This window comes from Phascolarctos cinereus, unplaced genomic scaffold, assembly GCF_003287225.1.
Source record: "Phascolarctos cinereus isolate Bilbo 61053 unplaced genomic scaffold, phaCin_HiC Scaffold_726;HRSCAF=1367, whole genome shotgun sequence".
In the NCBI taxonomy this organism is placed as follows: Eukaryota; Metazoa; Chordata; class Mammalia; order Diprotodontia; family Phascolarctidae; genus Phascolarctos; species Phascolarctos cinereus.
In genome coordinates, this window is record NW_027556098.1 from 405971747 (window position 1) to 405989802 (window position 18056).

General features: G+C 52.7%; 1 protein-coding gene across 3 annotated transcripts in view; it reads right to left on the reverse strand.

Moving 5' to 3' along the window:
- The window catches only part of AGRN (agrin), an 88358-nt gene that overhangs the window by 21140 nt on the left and 49162 nt on the right, over positions 1 to 18056 (reverse strand). For all 3 annotated transcript variants that reach the window (XM_020976724.2, XM_020976709.2, XM_078145787.1), the window contains 7 exons: positions 9313 to 9519; positions 8791 to 9015; positions 7154 to 7378; positions 6278 to 6484; positions 3137 to 3358; positions 2653 to 2847; positions 1584 to 1784 (listed from right to left, as the gene is read on the reverse strand). In XM_020976724.2, the coding sequence (XP_020832383.1) occupies positions 1584 to 1784; positions 2653 to 2847; positions 3137 to 3358; positions 6278 to 6484; positions 7154 to 7378; positions 8791 to 9015; positions 9313 to 9519 (1482 nt within the window). The remainder of the gene's footprint in view (positions 1 to 1583; positions 1785 to 2652; positions 2848 to 3136; positions 3359 to 6277; positions 6485 to 7153; positions 7379 to 8790; positions 9016 to 9312; positions 9520 to 18056) is intronic.

The window sequence follows — 18056 nt, forward strand, 5'->3', positions numbered from 1 at the left end:
GACCAAAGCAAGCAGACACAGTGAGATGCGATGATTACAGTAATGTCGACGGAAATAATTGCCAAAAAGAAACCTGAACACCATCTCAGCCTAATAAGTCTGTCCCTGAAAAGGAGATGAGAAGATGCCTTTCCACCCCTTCTTTTCAGAGGTGGGGACCTATGGGTGGGGAGCATCACATTTGCTGCGTCACCCAGGTTGCCCCATTTTGCTAAATCTCTCTTTTTTTAAAATTCTCTTTTTAAAAAATGCCTCCTTAGGCGGCACCTAGGTGGTGCAGTGGATAGAGCAGCAGCCCTGAAATCAGGAGGACCTGAGTTCAAATCCCGCCTCAGACCAAACACTTGATACTTACTAGCTGTGTGACCTTGGGCAAGTCACTTAACCCCAATTGCCTAAAAAAATTTTTTTAAAATGCCCCTTAGAAGGGATTGCTCCCTGTAGAGAGGAAGGAGAATAGATTAATAATAATAATGATAATAGTTAGCATTTATAGTGATTTGGGGTTTGGAAAGTACTTTATACATACTTAGAATTATAAATTATGTATAAACAAACAAGAGAAGTAAAAAATTTTGTAACTAAAATGTCCATACCCATTGCCCTGGAGGTTCCACTGCCCAGCATGTACCCCATAAAAAAGGCTCCTATTTACACCAAGATATTCATGCCAGAATTTTCTTTAATTGTATTTTTTTTTGCTAGCAAAGAACTGGAAACAAAGACGCCCACCGATTGAGGAATGGCTGGACAGCCTGGGGTCCATGAGTGGGATGGAATAGTACTGTGCTGTAAGAAATGATGACTGCCGAGAATCACGGAAAGACTCACGTGAACTGATGCAGAGGGAAGTAAGTGCAGCCCAGAAGACCACATACCCAGTGGCTGCCTTAGGGAGGACAGCAACGTAAATGGAAAGAATGGCCGTTGCAAGCCAATCCAATGAAGGTTGGAAAATGATAAAGAGAACAAGTTTGAGCCCAAAGAAGAGATCAGAGAATGCGGCTCCCTCAGTCCTTAGCAGAGGTGGGGGTCCACAGGCATGGAACATTAGATTTCCCAGATATGTTGATTAGTTTTGTTGAATTTTTTGAAATTCTTTATCACAAGGGGTGAAGGATGATTCACTGGGAAGAGGAAGGGGAAGAAATTTGGGAACAATCTAGGTGATATAAAAACAAAAGATGTCAATACAAATATATTTTTAAAAAATAAGTAATTAAAACAACTTCAATTGGGGAGAGAAACAGTGGCTTGTCTTCCATTGAAGATGTGCGTTCCAAGTCAACAAACATTTATTAAGCACCTACTTAATGATGCCAGTCATTAAAATTATAAAATTAATCTCTAGTAAATTACTTACCAAACTTAATAACACCAGTAACTAAAATAAAGTCAGTTGGGGGAGAGGGGAAGCAGTGGCTTCTCTTCTATTGAAGACATGTGCTATCAAGTCATGTCAGCAAGCATTTATGAAGCACCTGCTGTGTGCCAGGTACTGTGCTATAAACACGAGGGATACAAAGAAAAGCAAAACAATTCTTTCCTACCAGAAAGGGTTCTGTGGCTCTGGGCACACCTACCGTCCTCGCAGGGCCCGGGCCGGGCCTCCTGGATCTTCTTCTGCTGCTGGCAGGCAGCCTCTCGAAGCTCACAGCTGCTGCCGTAGGTGACTCCATCACTACCACAGACCGGGCTCGGGGGCGGCCGCTCACACCGGGGGCACACGCACTGCCCATTGGAGCACACGGCCCCAAAGGTACATACTGTCTCCCCACATGTCTCTGTAGAGAGAGGGACAGGGAAGGGTGGGTCACCCCCACCCCACATCTGCCAGGCTGGCTCTGGACTGCAGGAGAGGGGGCCCCAGGGGGAAGGGGTGGGGGGAGGCGGCAGCTTGGGGACCAGGACACCTAAGTTGGCTTTGAGTGACTTCAGCCGCCTGGCTGCATTAAGCGAGCCTGGGGCACAATATAGAAGGGAGGAATGGTGGGCCCTTGATGATACTGGGGTGAGGGGCCAGCCTAGGCCAGAGCTGAGGTCGTCTGCTGGGGAAGCACAGTCTTTATAGCCAGAAGATGCCCAGGGACCATCGAGTCTCACTCAGCCTTGGCTTGTAGACCTTTCGTGATGGAGAGCTCCCTACCTCCCAAGGCAGCACAGGCCCCTTTTGGACAGCTCCTGCCAACAAGCCTACTGGGGTCTTTGAATAGCCCCACCTCCCCACCCTGTGGGGCCAAGCTGAACTAACATAACCTCTCTCCTACATGACAGCCCTTCCCCACACCCATCCCGAGCCTTAACAGCCCAGCAGATCCCTCCATCAATCCTCACACAGGCTGGACTGAAGGCCAGACTCCCTCCAGATTATTAATGACCTTCTTAACTATGGTGCTTAGACCTGAACCCAATCCTCCAGATGTGGTCTAAGGCCAAGGACAGTGGGTCCTGTCACTTCCCTGCTCTCCCAGGACAGCCCAAGATCAGATTTTGTGGCTGCCTCAACACACTGCTAATCCCCAAGCTTGTGGGCCACTAAAACCCCTAGAGCCTTTTCAGAAAAGCCTGCCACCTAATCCTGACTCCCTTGGATTGTATTCTGAAGTCAGTTCATGAGGCAGGGGCACTCCCGCAGGGGGCCCAGACACTCACTGCAATGTCCAGGGGAGGCCACGCTGAGGTTGATCTGGCGAGTGCACGCGTGCACGTGGAGTTCACACTCGCTGCCGTATGTGTTCCCATCGGAGCCGCACACAGGCTGGGTGGAAGTCACACACTCCGTGGGGCACACACAGCGGCCTGTCTCCGCCTCGCACAGGGCCCCAAACTGGCACTTCCCACACAGGCCTGGGGGGAGAGTGGGAGAAGCAGAGCTGACGTCGCTGTGAGACTCCAGATGTCCCAACGATGTCAGGGTTAGATGTCCTCATGGATCATATTAGCCCCTCACTGGTCACAGGGCACCCCTTCACCATCCCTTCTGGATCCTGGAATCACTGACCACAGGGCCCCCAATCACTCCCCTAGGGCCCCTGGAATCACTGACCACAGGGCCCCCAAGCACTCCCCTAGGGCCCCTGGAATCACTGATCACAGGGCCCCCAATCACTCCCCTAGGCCCCCTGGAATCACTGACCACAGGGCCCCTTGCGGGTGACCAGGATCTCCTTCCTGAGGGCGCAGGCTGTGGCCTCCAGCTCACAGGGGCTTCCGTAGGTGACACCGTCACTGCCACATACGGGGTCGTAGAGGCCAGCACATACCTGCTGACATTCACACACAGCCTCCCAATTCCTCACCACACACGTGGCCCCAAAAGGACACTCGACACCCAGGCAGGGGCTGGGGGGACCTTGGTCTGAAAGAAGAGGAAGATGGAGGGAGGGGATCAGAACCATCCTGGGGTATCAGAGAGGAAAGGGGGGGGTGGGAGCCTAGCCTTTGGCAGGGGGAGAGTTTGAGGGAAAATAAAGGAAGGGAGTTAGGTTCCTTCAAACACACACACACACACACACACACACACAGAGTGAAAAAAACCAGCAACACCTCCCATGAGTCTCAACCACAAAAAAGAAACAAGGTGAGGGCCAGAACCCAAAGGCCATCTCCCTGTGACTTTGAGACAGATTCTAGGCCATTTGTTGGCCCTCATACCAACACCTCAGGGCCCAAGCTGAGGTCTCTGGGGCCACCAGCCAATCTGGCTCCTTTCTGGGCTGATTATTATACTCCATCTCCTGCCTGGAGCTCCCAGCATTGGGCCAGGGCTTCAGGGGAGCAGGCCTGGACTCCAGGTGTGCCGGGGAATGACCTTCGGAGAAAACAGGGCCCTGATTCTCCAGTGGCCCTGGGGTTGGATGGCTGGGGAGGGGGCAGACCCAGACATGACCCCAGGCATAGGACCCAAGATCTAGGGTTGGAAGGGCCTTGGGAGGCCATCTAGCCCAATCCCCCTTGTTGGACAGAGGAGGAAACTGAGACCAGAGATGGAAAGTGCTTTGCTCAGGGTCACCCGGCCAGTGACCGTCTGAGGTGGCCTTTGAAGGCAGCACTCCATCTACTATGTCACGCTGCCTTCCAAACCTACAAGGTTTTGGGCCATCCCCACCCTCCTTATAGCGGCCCATGACCCTCCTCCAGCCAAAAGCTTGGTTGGGGAGGGGGTGGGATCAGAGGAGGGAAAGGGAAAGTGGGGGGAGAGACAATGAGAAGGCACAGGCTTCAGCTGACAGACACTGGACACGGGACAAACATAAAAACACAGGACGGGGGAGAGGGGCCTCATTGCCCTGGAGACCCCAAACTGCCATCCACAAGTCTGTTGCTGCTCCAAGGCCTCCTCGCCGAGCTCAAGGGGGGGCCTCAGGTAAGCATCAGTGGCCCTGGCTACAGGCCTGGGCACTCCAGCTCCCTGGATCTTGGGGGAGGGGCCCCATTGCTTTCAGGGTCCCCAGCACAGCCCAGCCCTGAGGAAGAAGGAGGGATACCAAGGCCCTCTACTCTGACCGGCTCCTCATCCAAAGCTGGGACACTGGACCAGGCCTGGGGCTAGAACCCAAGAGCAAAAGGTGGGGATGGGGATAGAAGGCTCCAAACCATAGCAATTGGGACACTGAGCTGGAAAGAACCTCAGAGGTTCACATAGTCCAGAATCCTTAAAACCCAGGTCTCCTGACTCCAAGAACAGGAGCCTTCGGACTATCACAGGCTCCTTCTCAATCAGACCAGGAATGTAAAATATGGAAGAGATTTGGGAAAGGGGAAAGGGGGGTGTATTTGCCACCATCCTTTGGGGAGTGGCGGGTCTAAGGAAGCAGGGCACGGGGAGAGGTGTACCCCTTCCCACCCCGACGCCCCAGAGAAGCCGACCTCTGGTTGCCGGTGGTCCCGGTGGGGTTGGGGGGGATCCCCAAGGCGGCTCGCGCGCCTCCGTCCTCCCAACAGGCAGGGCTGGAAGACACAAGACGCAGAGCAAAGAGGAAAGGACCAGAGAAGAAAAGGCACGAAAGACAGACGAGAGTATCCCAGACAGACGGAGGGACAGACGGACAGACAGATGCGCATACAGAGGGAGCCCTCAGACCTGTCTGGGGGAAATCAGCTCGCAGGGCCCCCTCTCTCACCCCAGGACCCCAATGGCCCTCCCCTCCTCTGAGCCCATCCTGCCCCACCCCCAATAAGCTCCAAGGCCCACCCTAAACTCCATTCCAAAGGCATTTCAAGGCTCCTCCAATCTCCAGCCTGGCTCTGTTTCTGGACATAGGGAGGTTGTGGGGAATGGTGGTGTGGTGGTGGTGGTGGTGTGTGTGTGTGTGTGTGTGTGTGTGTGTGTGTGTCTATGTGTGTGTCTTTATACATGTAGTGGCACCCTCTCCTTTACCCAGGGCTCACACTGGGAGAGAGCAGGAGGAGGGTTGGAGGGTCACTAAAGCCAGGAGACAGGTCACTCCACCCTATCTCCTCCCTAGTGCCTTCTTAGCCCTGGGGTGTACCCCAGAACCAGTGGCCCCTCTCTGGATCACTCTCACTCCCTCTCTCTTGGGATCCTCAGGAGAAGAGAAGAGGGCTGGGGAGACAGGGGGAGGGGATGCTGGGGGAGAGGTCCAGGGTTCAAGGCCTCTCCCCTCACTGTGAGACCATGGGCTTCAGCACTGAAGGTGCCACAGCTCATTCCCAGAGAAAGAGCCTAGAGGGTGCCTAGGAGGTTTCTGCATGGTTCTAAGAAAGCAGGTTTAGGCAGGGCCAAGATAAATGGCCAGGGGCTGGGGGCTTTGAGCACACCATCCTGGCTATTACCCCAACTCAGCACCTATCCACCTCCCCTCAAAGCAAATCAGAGACCTCAAGGGCACTTTCCCCTATCCCTCTTCCCCACCCCCCACTTTTCTCCCTTATCAAACACCCCTGAGACAGCTGGACCAGCTGCTAGGACTCCTGTTACTTACAGAGCCATTGGGAACACCCGCTGTCTCCTGGCAGCACTGAGGGGAATGGTGGGGAAAAGGAGGCAAGGAGAAAGAAGAGAGGGAGGAGGGAAAGGGCAAGGAGGAGGGGGGCCCCACCTGGAGGCTGGATAAAAGTCTGGACTCTGCTCCTTCAAAGCATGACACATGGATATGGATGGCATGTGATGTAGGAGCTGAGGCAAGCTAAGCATTTGTGGAGCGTCACGGGAGAGACACAGAAACGAGCTGGCTGGTCACGGGAGCAAGCAGTGAGAGCACCCCGGGGCCGGGAGCAGGCCCGAAGCACAGGCAGGCTGGGAGGCTGGCCTTACCACAGGGCCCCTGGTGCTTGACAGGGAGAGCCCGCTGTTGGCTACACTCGGCACGCTGGCGCTCACAGTCGCTGCTGTACGTGTGGCCCCCGTGCGCACAGATAGGCCGGTAGGCACCGTCGCAAGTGACTCGGTCACAGGAGCAGCGGGCACGGCCACGGCGGATCAGACACACAGCATTAAACTTGCAGGGGGCCGGGCACTGGTCTGAAAAACAGGAGGGGGAGGGGTCGGTCAGTGCTTCCCCCAAGGACACTGCAGTGGTGGGGGGGCGCACTTGGATTTGGGAGGGGCTCCACATCCCTTTTGCCACACCAGCCTCAGGGAGAGTGACCCCTTCATCCTCCACAACAGCCAAAGCTACCAGGAACTTTGAGATGCCAGGCTGTCAAGCTGTGGTGGTCTATCTAGGTGGGATGGTGTCTCTCTCCCAGCAGGAGGTTGTGGGGGAGATGGGATTTGGAACAGTACGTGACCCCATCTGGCTGGAGGAGATGCCCAGGGCTCCTGCCCCAGCCTTCCCTTGGGAGAACAAGTCCAAGAAGGGACCAGAATGCTCTCCAGGACAGAGTGATGGCCTGCAGGCATGGGCGTCCCCTAAGTGAGGCTAGCCAAGCCCAGGGCCCCTGCACAAGGGGCCTGTCAACCAGGAGAATGTAAGCTCCTGGAGGACAGGAAGGGCTTTTTAATTTCGTCTGTCTAATCTATGATGCCATCTCAATGAGTGAGGGAGGGAGAAAATTTGAAACTCGAGATTTAATAAAATGAATGTTAAAAATAAATAAAAGAATTAACAAAAGATTCCTAGCACCCAGCTCAGTGCCTGACACAGAAGAGACCCATTTTCCACTAGGTCATACCCAGCCTCCTGCCCACCTTGTGGCTGGCACTGCCCAGAGCGCAGCTTCTGGATGTCGAGGCCCAGGGTGGCGCTGGTACGGCCCATGACACAATCGTTGGCGTAGGTGACGCCGTCATCACCACACACTGGCTCCTGGCGGGGTGGGCAGCTCTCGGGTCGTAGTAGCATGTCAGGCTGGCGGGTGCGGGGGTTCACCCAGCACACACGATTCAGGTCACTAAGAATGCCCTTGCATGGATCTAGGCAGAGAGGAGCAGGTTTCAGCTGCTAGGCACAGGGAGGCGAGTCTGGAGGACTCCAGCATGGGGGAGGCTTGAATCTGCCCACTGCCAGCACCAGTGCCCCCACAGGAGCCCGTCACACGTCCTCGGAGCCAGGGGCTCCAGTTCCCTCGGGCTGATCTACCCCTTCTCAGAGCCTTCAGGCAAATTCCACGCCTTCCCCACCACTCTCTGAGTCAGGTCCTCCTTGTATATGCTGAATCCACAACATCATATATGGAAAGCCAGAAAAGACCTTTGAAATCAGAGCTCAGCCCCTTCCTCTCTGCTGTTGTTCAGGTGTTTTTCAGTCATGTATGACTTTCTGTGACCCCACTGGGGGTTTTCATGGCAAAGATACCAGAGTGGTTTGCCATTTTCTTCTCCAGCTGATTTTACAGATGAGGAAACTGAGGCAAACAGGGTGAAATGACTTGCCCAAGGTCACACAGCTAGTAAGTGCCTGATGCCAGATTCCTTTTACAGAAGAGGAAACTGAGGCCCAAAGGAGTCAAGTGACTTGTCTAGCCAATCCTACCTTCTGTAGGAAGCTCTTCCTGGTCTCCCCACCCCCTAGTACTTTCCCTCTGATGTGTGTGTGTACGTGTGCACATATGTCTATGTGTATGCATGTTTGTATATGTATATACACATACACCTTCTTGCACAGAGTTGTTTCCACATTGTCTTTCACATTAGACTGTAAGTTCTCTGAGAGCAGGGACTGGTTTTGCCTTTCTTTGTATCCCCAGAACTTCCCTGTGCCTAGCATACAGTAGGTACTTAATAAATGCATGCTAACTGACTTGTCCAAGGCCATACAAGTAGCCAGTGGCTGGGCTGATACTCAAACCCAGGCCCTCTGACTCCCACTCCAGTATTCCAGACCCCTCCCCAAGCTGCCCAGAGTGTGGGAGTCTAGCGTCCTCTCCAAAGATTCCCCCACTGACACCTGGGGCCTTCTTCTAAGCCCATCTACCCCATTCCGCCCATAGACACATACAGCCAGGACTGTGGCCAGAAGAGGGCGCCCTCTCCCCCTCTCTAGCAGCACCCCATGGATCCAGATGTCCAGGTGGCTTAGAGATGGGAGACGCCTCAGAGGCCGGGAGCCCAACCCCGACATTTGAGAGGAGGAAGCTGAAGCCCAAGGAGGAAAAATGAATGGTCCACATCAGTGGTGGGATTTGAATGCAGATCCTTTGGCTTCAGAGTCAATTCTCTTTTCATAACACCTTGTCCATTCTCCCTCCTCTAATAGCCTGGACTCAGGCCCCCTACCATACTGTTAGATGGGATGGGGGTTGGAGACACAAGGCTGCTCACTCTAGGGAACATTGCAGGTCTCCTGCCCACCCCTCCCACCCAATACCCTGGCCCCAGACCCTTACCACAGGGCCCTTCAAACTTCTTGACAATATTCTCCTGACGGGCACAGGCAAGGCGGTGCAGCTGGCACTCACTGGGGTAGTCACGCCCATCGCTACCACAGACGATGCCCTCGGGGACACCGCTGCATGAGGACGGGCAGATGCATTTGGCCGACTGCCCATCTGCCGAGCGGGTACAGGTGCTGCCGAAACTGCAGGTCACCCCCGAGCAGGGGTCCCGGGAGCCTGAGCAGAGGAAGGCACGAGAGTGAAGGAGGCACTGAGGGGAGACTTGGGAGTCGAATAGGTGCGGTGGGCATTGAAGGACAGCTCAAGCGGTCAAAGGACGGGGCCAGGGAGGATCACAGGGCACTGAAGAGGGGAGGGCAGAGAGAATGCCCCACAGGGCAGCTCAGAAGCCAGGGACAAGAGAGGACACAGAGGGAGAGCTCAGGAGCTGGGGAAGATAAGGTAGGCCCCAGGGCAAGACCACGTCTGTCCCTTCCCCCCACCCACCCATCACACTGTCCTTGGCTCACTCACCACAGGGCCCCCGGCTGACCACGCGGATGCGTCGCTGCTGGCTGCACTGAGCCCTCTGTAGCTCACACTCATTGCTGTAGGTGGAGGCATCAGATCCACACACAGGGGCCACCACAGTAGGGCATGGGCCCTTCTTGCACACGCATGTGGCCCGGCCAGCACTCTGCTCACACACAGCCCCAAAGCCACATAGCATACCCCGGCACGCTGTAGGAGAATGAAGGGGGTAGGAGAAAAGTCATCAAGGGTCAGCCCAGGAGAAGAGATTTAGTTAAATTGCCCCCTGACCATATCATGCCATGGGCCACCCCTGGAGCCAAGTATGGGGGCAACTGGTGAGATACATGAGCTTTCTTCAACCCTCCTACTCAGCGGGTCACCACCAACTTAGGGACCCCGCTGAGCTCCATTCTTATCTAATGAAACAATCATGAGAAATCCCAGGTCACGCCCCCCCAGCTCCCTCCAGCCCCCCTGTATAGACAGCTGGGAAGCAGACAGGCCAGATCTCCCGAGGCCTGTGGTGCCGGCCCGAGCCCAGGCCATGCCAGCTGGTGGGAGCCACACGCCAGGAACTACTCAGCTTGATTAGTGACAGAGTGACCCCCCCCAACATTGGCCAACAACCTGATTCCAAGACAGAGTTAGAGGGGCTGCCCTGAAGAACCCACACGCAGAGACACATGCATGTGAATCCCCTGACATATAGGCACACACACGGGCACACTCACATACACACACACGTCTCCCTCTGCTCCTGAGCTGGCCTGTCCTTCAATGCCTCCCATCCTTCCCAGATCCTGTGGTGTCCCACCCACTATACTCCAGACACGAGGCGGGGGGAAGGAGAAGAAGTATAAAAAGTGAAAGACTTAGGGGAATGGGGGTGGGGGGGACGAGAAAGCAAGCAGTGCCCCCCCCCCTTCCATATTCCCAGCACTGCAGGACCAGCAGCCTATCAGCCTGGAGGGCTTTGGGAGGAGAAAGGAGAAGAGGAGGAAAGGGAAGGGGTTAGGGGTGGACGGAGAGTATTCCATAATGCACTGCCCCTTTGGAGTCACAAGACCTGGGTTCAAATCCTGACCCTACTGCTTCTACTTGTATGATATTGGGCAAGTCCCTCGCCCTTTCTTGGCCTCAGTTTCCTCATCGTAAAATGGTAGAGTTGACCTAGCACACAAATAGAAACATACCCAGGCACCATGTACTGACTTAGAAAACCACAAATTAACATTATCTATGTTGTACTGTGTTTTTATTTATTTTGTGAAACATTTCCCACTTACATTTTCACCTGCTCTGGCCACACTGGGGACCTTAGAGGTCCCTTCCCCTCCAGAGCTAGGATCCTTCCTGCACCACGATGCAGCCAAATGGAACTCCCTGCAATGCCCCACTCCTCCATTCCTGGAATGTTCTCCTTCCTTACCTTTGCCTCTCAGCATCCCTGGCTTCCTTCAAGGCACAGCTCAAAGCACTAACTTCTACAGAAGACCTTTCCAGGGCCCCTCCGTTGCCAGAGCGTTCCGCCCCCCCCACCTCCCCATATATACTTATCTGTTTACATGTTAAGTCTTCCCCCAGTGGAATTGTGTTTGGTTTTGTCTTTGTGCCTCTGGTACCTAGCAGGGGACCTTACTCACAGTAGGCAATTGATAAGAATGTATTAGTCAGCAAGCATTTATTAAGTGCTTACTGTATGCAGGGCACTGCACTGAGTGCTGGGGATATAAGAAACATGAAAGACAGTCCCTGCTCTCAGGGGAGACACCACGCAAAGAACAATATCCTGGCTCAATGGAGAAGATCAGCAGAGGGATGGCATCAGCATTAAGGGGGATGAGGAAAGGGACCTCAAGATTATAATACGCCAGGCTCTGACGATACAAAGAAAAAGCAAAACCAGTGTTTGCCCTCCAAGAGCTTACATTCTAATGGGGGAGGGGACATGTACATAAATAGATACATACAGGATGTAGGACATACATAGATGGAACTTTGAGGCGAAGCCATGAGGCAAAGGCTTGCTGAACTGAAATGGTTACTTATCTGACGAGCCAAGAGAATTACCTGGGGGAGGAGGGGGAAATCAAATGCAAATCTCTGCACACACAGCTCCATTCCCTACCCACCCCCCACCCTGGAAGTAAAACCTAACTCCGTCCCCATCGCTGGTCTTTAACCCTCAGACCCTCCTCCAGCCCAGCCCAGTCCCCAGCCTCAAACCAGGAATCCAGAGGCACTGGGTAGAGAGGCTTGTCCAGGGCTGCTGGAAGGGAAAGGGGAGACACTGTTACATCGGCAAGGGACCCCCATCTCTCTGTTGCAGGATGGCACACAGGATAACCTTACTTGAGAAAGAGGGAGAAAAAATTCTGTGTCTAGGACCTGGCACAGTTGGCTATGAGCAGACTCCAGATGGCTCTGCCTCCCTTGCCCTGCCCCACCAATGTGCCCCAGGGTCAGAGATGATGGGAAAACCAAGGGAAGAAGCTTCAGACTGTAAGTAGTGGCCAAGTAGGTGCTGTGGTGGATGGAGAGGATCAGGCTGCAGGCCTAGAGAGAGGGCCTGCCCAGCCGAGGGGGAAGCTTGGGTTTCCAACCGACACCAGGGAACAGCTCCTGGATATCTTGCCTGCCTGCCCCACTGGCCTCTTCCCATCTGCCATTGTCCCAAGAGTCTTGTCCCCTGCTTAATCCACCCCCTGAATAACCTAAATCACTTGCTGTCCAAAGGGCCATGCAGGGGGATCTGGCTCTGCCTTTGCTACTACTACCATACCCACCCCCCAAGCCTAAAGTGAGGGGACAGAAGAAAAAAGGGCTTGTCCAATGTCCAAATGGATTAAAAAGAATAACTAATCTTTATGTGTCCTCCCACCCCTTTTCTGTAAAGTCCTGTGGCTCCCTATTGCCTCCAGGAACAAATATAAAGTCCTGTTTGGCTTTTAAAGCCCTTCATAACCTGGCCTCTTCCCACCTTTCCAGTCTCTTCTTACACCTTACTCTCCTCCTGTGATCCAGCCTCCTAGCCATTCTTCACATGTGACATGCCCCTCATGCCTGGAAGGCCTGCTCTCCCTCCTCACCTCCACGCCTGGCTTCCCTGGATTCATTCAAGACTCAGCTCCAGGAAAGCCCCACTTCATGCTGTGCCTTCCTTCTGAAAGGACTGGGTTTTTGCCTTTCTTTGTATCCACAAAGCTTAGCACCTAGCAGGTGCTACATGGTGTCTGGCATACAGTAGGTATTTAATAAATGCTTGCTGATTGACTAAATATGGTGTTTTATCCACAACAACCCTGTGAAGTGCTAAAGATATCACGTCCATTTTACAGAGGAAGAAACTGAAATCCAGAGAAGGTTAGTGACTCATCCAGGGTTAGGAGATAAGTATCTGAGGTAGAATTTGAACCCAGATCTTCCTGACTCCAAATGCAGCCCTTTAACCACTATGCTATGATCCTCAGTGCCTAGCACAGAGCCCGGTATATAGTAGGAGCTTAAATAAATGCTCATTGATCAGTTGACACCATGCCACACTGCATTGGGGGCTATGCGGGGACATGTTCTATAAAGAATTAGAGGAGAGATGCAATAGAATGCTAAATGCCAAAGGGAATGGTTTATCTCCCACTACAGTCCTTCCCTTACCACCACTACCCCACCCCACCCCAGCCCTGGCTCAAGCCTGGAGATTTCTTTTGTGGGACAAAGAGATGGTGTTAGAGGCCAGAAGTCAGGACCACGGAGAGCTCAGACATCTGCTCCTAGGTACCGGTGTGCACCAAACAGAGGGTGAGAGATTGGGCTCACATCTTAGGCACTCCCAGCCTAGCCAGCAGCATCAGGCTGTTAAAACTAGCTCCCTTGGTGGGGGGGGGGGCGTAACATGCATGCAGGTCGTGAGGAGCGTGTGAAAAGCGTGTGAGGAGAATGTAAGGAACAGCTAGAAACTGGGGCAGGAGGAGACGATGCTGGGTTCCAGCCGCAGCCCCAAAAAACAGGAGGAAAAAAATAGCATCAACCAAAGTAAACCCAAGACACATCTTCTGTCTCCTCCTCCACCCTCATCCAATGCCCCATGTCCAGTGAAACAAGCAAAGGGAGGAGGCTCTGTGTCACCCTGGGGGCCCAGCCCAATGACTCTTAATCAGGAAGGAAGAAAGACAGCCTAGCTCAGAGAGAGAAGGAGAGAGAGGAAGCCAGAAAGGAATAAAGGGAGGAAAGAAGAAGAAAAGGAAAAGACAGAGGTCAAAGCACTGGAACAGGGTTCATTTCCATCGGCATCAATAACTCCTTTTCAGAGAGAGTATAAAGAAAGGTTCTCTCCAGTCCGCCAACTGAAAGAGAGAGATGAAAAAGGGAGATAAGGATGGGAAGGAGGGAAGAAAAGGGTGAGTAGGGTTTATCTCTATCAATAACCCCTTTTGGGGGGGTAGAGGGTCCCTCCAATCCCACAATCATTTTACAGAGGAAGAGAGGGAGGGAAGGAAGGAAAGAAGAGAGGGATGAGAGGAGAGAATAGGATTCACCTCTATCAATGACTCTTTTGGAGGGGGTGGAGAAAGGGCCCCCTCCACCCAGGGTCAGGGGATATAATGAAGAGGCTGGCCGGGTATGTCAAAGAAGAAATTTGGCCCTCATGTGTCCGTCATAAGGATGAATGGGGGTGGGGGGGGCAGCAAGAGCCATCAAGAGTCCTTCATTAAAATGTCATTAAGACCTAGCAACGGGGAAATGCCTAGCGTTCCTCAGGGCTCAGCTCACGTACTGTCTCCCTGCAGGAAGCTTTATCTGATCCCCTCGCTCGTCATGCTCTGCTTCCCTCTTCTTCACAATATAATTTATTACTATTATTACTTGGGGAGGGGGGAGCCAAATGGGTAATTTCAATGATGTGCAGAAATCCCCCAGGAGAAACCCCATCTCCCCACAGGTCAGCGTCCGTTCTGCAATTTAGAGCCGAGAGAGCTGTGTGGAGACATTTGAGTGACTGACTCATGGCTACCCAACCCATGTGTCAGACAAAGACCTTGAACTCAGGACTTCCCGACCCTGAGGCTGGCTCTCTGGAGGCACTGCCTCCCATTTTGATGTACCTAATGGTCACCCAGGAGATTGAATGGCATGGCCAATAGTGAGCCACTCTCAAGGCCAGGAAGATGAGGGTTCAGGTCCTGCCACTGACACACATAGGTGGTGTGACCCTGAGCTAGTCCATTACTCCAGCTGAGATGATAAGTTGCAGATCTCCTTTCGTAAAGAGAGAATAATTACCAACAAGTCCCATTTTAAAAAATCACATTTGCATAGTGCTCTAAGGTTTTCAAAGCATTTTATAAATATTCTCTCATTTGGTTCTCATAACACCCCTGTGGGTAGGTGCTATTATCATTCCCATCTTATGGATGAAATCAAGACTCAGAGAGATGAAGCAATTTTTCCAAAGTCATACAGAGAGTTAGAATCTGAGGAGGGATTAGAACCCAGAGTTTCTGAATTCCAAGGCCAGGATTCTACGCCCAACATCATGCTGCCCCTATGTTAATGTATCTAGTTAGCAAGCTGCATCCTCCCAGGAAGCTCTGGAAGGGCAAAGGTTTGCATCTGCATTTGCCTCTGTAGAACCCAGAACGATGCCTGGCACCTTGGAAGCCCTTAGTAAATGCTTACTGACTTAGCTTGGCTGGACAGCCGGTGGTGACAGGGTCCCAGCCAAGGCTTCAGTCTGTCAGTCACAGGATGAACCAGTGGGGTCTCTAGACTCCAGGCCGTTCCAAGTCACTCAGATGGGCAGAAGAATACGGGGCAGAGTGAAGAGAATCTACCAGTCACCAGGAGATCCAGGGGGCAGGGAGCTCAGTCCCAAAGAAGAGAGAGCAGGGAGAAGAGCCTCCCTCGATCAGTCACTGGGACCCTGTCTGAAACAGCGCTGGGATCTCATCTTCAGTTCTGCTGCTTGAAGAGGGGAGTACGAGACAAGAAATCAGAAACTACATCCAAAACCATCATCTTGTAGGTGAGGAAACTCTTACCTAAGACCTCACAGGTCTAAGTATCAGTCAGGAGTCATCCTTCAAGCCTGTCAAGATCTTTCTGGAGCCTCTATTTGTCATTCGCATTAGCTACCTATCCTGTTTCCAAGTTTCATGTTGCCTACAAATTTAAGAAGTATGTCATCTAAACACTTCACATTTACTAGCTGTGTGACCCTGGGCAAGTCACTTAACCCCAACTGCCTAAAAATTAAAAAAAAATTTAAATTTAAAAAAAGAAGTATGTCATCTATGCCTCCATCACAGTTATTGATAAAAACAATGACCAGCAAGGAACCAAGGATAGATCCCTGGGGCACTCCACTATAGACCTCCAAATTGAATTCAGGCTAGTAATGACTCTTCTTTGGGTCAGGCCATTCAATCGTAGTAAATGTGTCTTCTATGGCTGATAAAGCCTACCTGTTAGCTAGACAACATCTGCTCATCTTTTCCACAAGCACAAAATGAGACTCAATATTTGCAACAATGCATTTAAGTCTGGAGCATTTGCAACGGAGGAGTGGAAAGGACATGAGATTTAGTCAGCGTTCTGGGTTCAAATCCTGCCTTTGCCATTTACTACCTGTGTGACTTTCAGTAAGTTCCTTCATCTCCTGGGGTCTCAGTTTGCACATCTGTAAAATGGGAAGTTAGAAGGAAATCACCTCTAAGGTCCTTTATAGCCCTGGAGTTCTACATGCCATATAAATTGAGGAAATTGAACTCCTATTCCTTCCAGCTATAAATCTCTGATCCTATGATTGGAACCCAGGTCCCCTGACTCTGAGCCCCACACTGACTATTCAGGCCAGCAGTAATCTGGGTCACAGGATTATAAACTTAAGGTTGAAAGGATCCTTAGAAGTCACTGAGTCCAATCCCCTCCTCTTCCAGGTGAAGAAACTGAGGCAAACAGGATTAAGTGACTTGCCCAGAGTCACACAGCTAGTAAGTGTTTAGGGCCACATTTGAACTCGGGTCTTCCTGACTCCAGGCTGAGCTCTCTATCCACTGAGCTACCAGCTGTCTCTCGGCCTGTGATGGCAAAACAGAGCTGGGGAAGTGTCCAGCCTAATAGATAATTGTCAGACAGAGGCAGAAAGAAGCAGCCTTCTCACTGGGGAGCCTCCTGAGCCCAGGCCCAAGCTGCTTCCTCCCAGGGGAGGCTCTGGAGACATCATCACTTAGAGCACGAGGGCGGGGCAAGCCGGGGACCACTCACCCACCTGCTGCTAGGCTCCCAGGCGGCCAAGGCCAGGGGAGGGGGCACTCCATTAGGGGCCGCAGCTGTTTGGAGCCTTCATAAATGTTTCATTTTCTACCACGATCATGAATAAGTAACGAATGGCAGCCACCACAGCCGTGAGAACCCCAGCCGCCGTGACTGTGGCGGTTCCTGGGGCCCCCTGGGCGATCAGGAGAATGCCCCTAGGAAGGCAGGATGGAAACAGGGCTGCCCTCCCACCCGCAGCCCTTTCAGGCTCTTAATGGGGAAAAGAGGAAAGAAAGGAGGGGGAAACCTCCCACAAATGCAGATATGAGCCATGGAGGTTGCCATGGCAACTGGCCAGGTCCTGGATGCAGCTCAGAATCCTTGGCGCCCCTCCCCCCAACACACACACACACACACACACACACACACACACACACACACACACACACACACACACACACACATATATACACCCCAGCCTGAGCCTTGGACGGGGTCCCAACCCACGCCTGGAGAGATGCACCCCCAGCCCCAAAGCCTTCCAACTGCAGCCCCCCCATTGCAGCTCTGAAGTTGGGATGAAGCAGTTCAGGGGAGAGTGAGGGGCCCAGGGCCCTGGACCTAGTGATCTCGGAAGTCCTTGCCCCATTCTGAGGTTCTGTGGTCTTGGGCACTGGTCACTCCCAAATCCCAGCATGACTCAAGGAACATGGAGAAAGTCCAGGCCCTGGCACTTACCCCGGGCAAGTCCCTCCACCACTCCGTGCCTCAGTGCCCTCATCTGTAAAATGAGGGGGGGGATAAGACTAGATGGCCGCTACGGTCCCTTCCAGTTATGTCTAAGTTCCCTGTGACTTGGATTCGAATCCTGGCTCTGGCACTAGTCATGTGATCTGGGCAAGACATTTTCTGTCTCTGGGACTCAGTTTCCTCGTCCATAAAATGGGGTATAATCATCTCTGCATGTCCCTTCTCAGCAGTCTGGTGAGAGGAGAGCTATTTGTGCGCCTCAAACTCCTTGAGAGGCACAAGAGGAAATCATCATTATCTCCAGTACCATCATCACCGCAGGGACACATTCCCTTATCATCATCTCTGGGCCAGAGTCACTGTCATGCAGGCTGGGGTCACTATCAGGGACTTGGGATCTAGAGTCAGAGTTGTTGTTCAGTCACATCTGACTCTCTGTGACCCTACCTGGGTTTTCTTGGCAGAGATACTGGGATGGTTTGCCATTTCCTTCTCCGGCTCACTTTACAGAGGAGGAAACTGATGCAAACAGGGTGAAGTGACTTGCCCAGGGTCACACAGCTAGGAAGTGTCTGAGGCTTGATTTGAACTCAGAAGATGAGTCTTCCTGACTTCAGGCCTGGCAGCCACTTAGCTGCCCCAAGAGTCAGAAGACCTGGATTCAAATCCCGCTCCAGACATCTACTACCTATGTGATCTTGGATGAGACACTCTAATTTTCTGGGCCTCAGTTTCCCCAT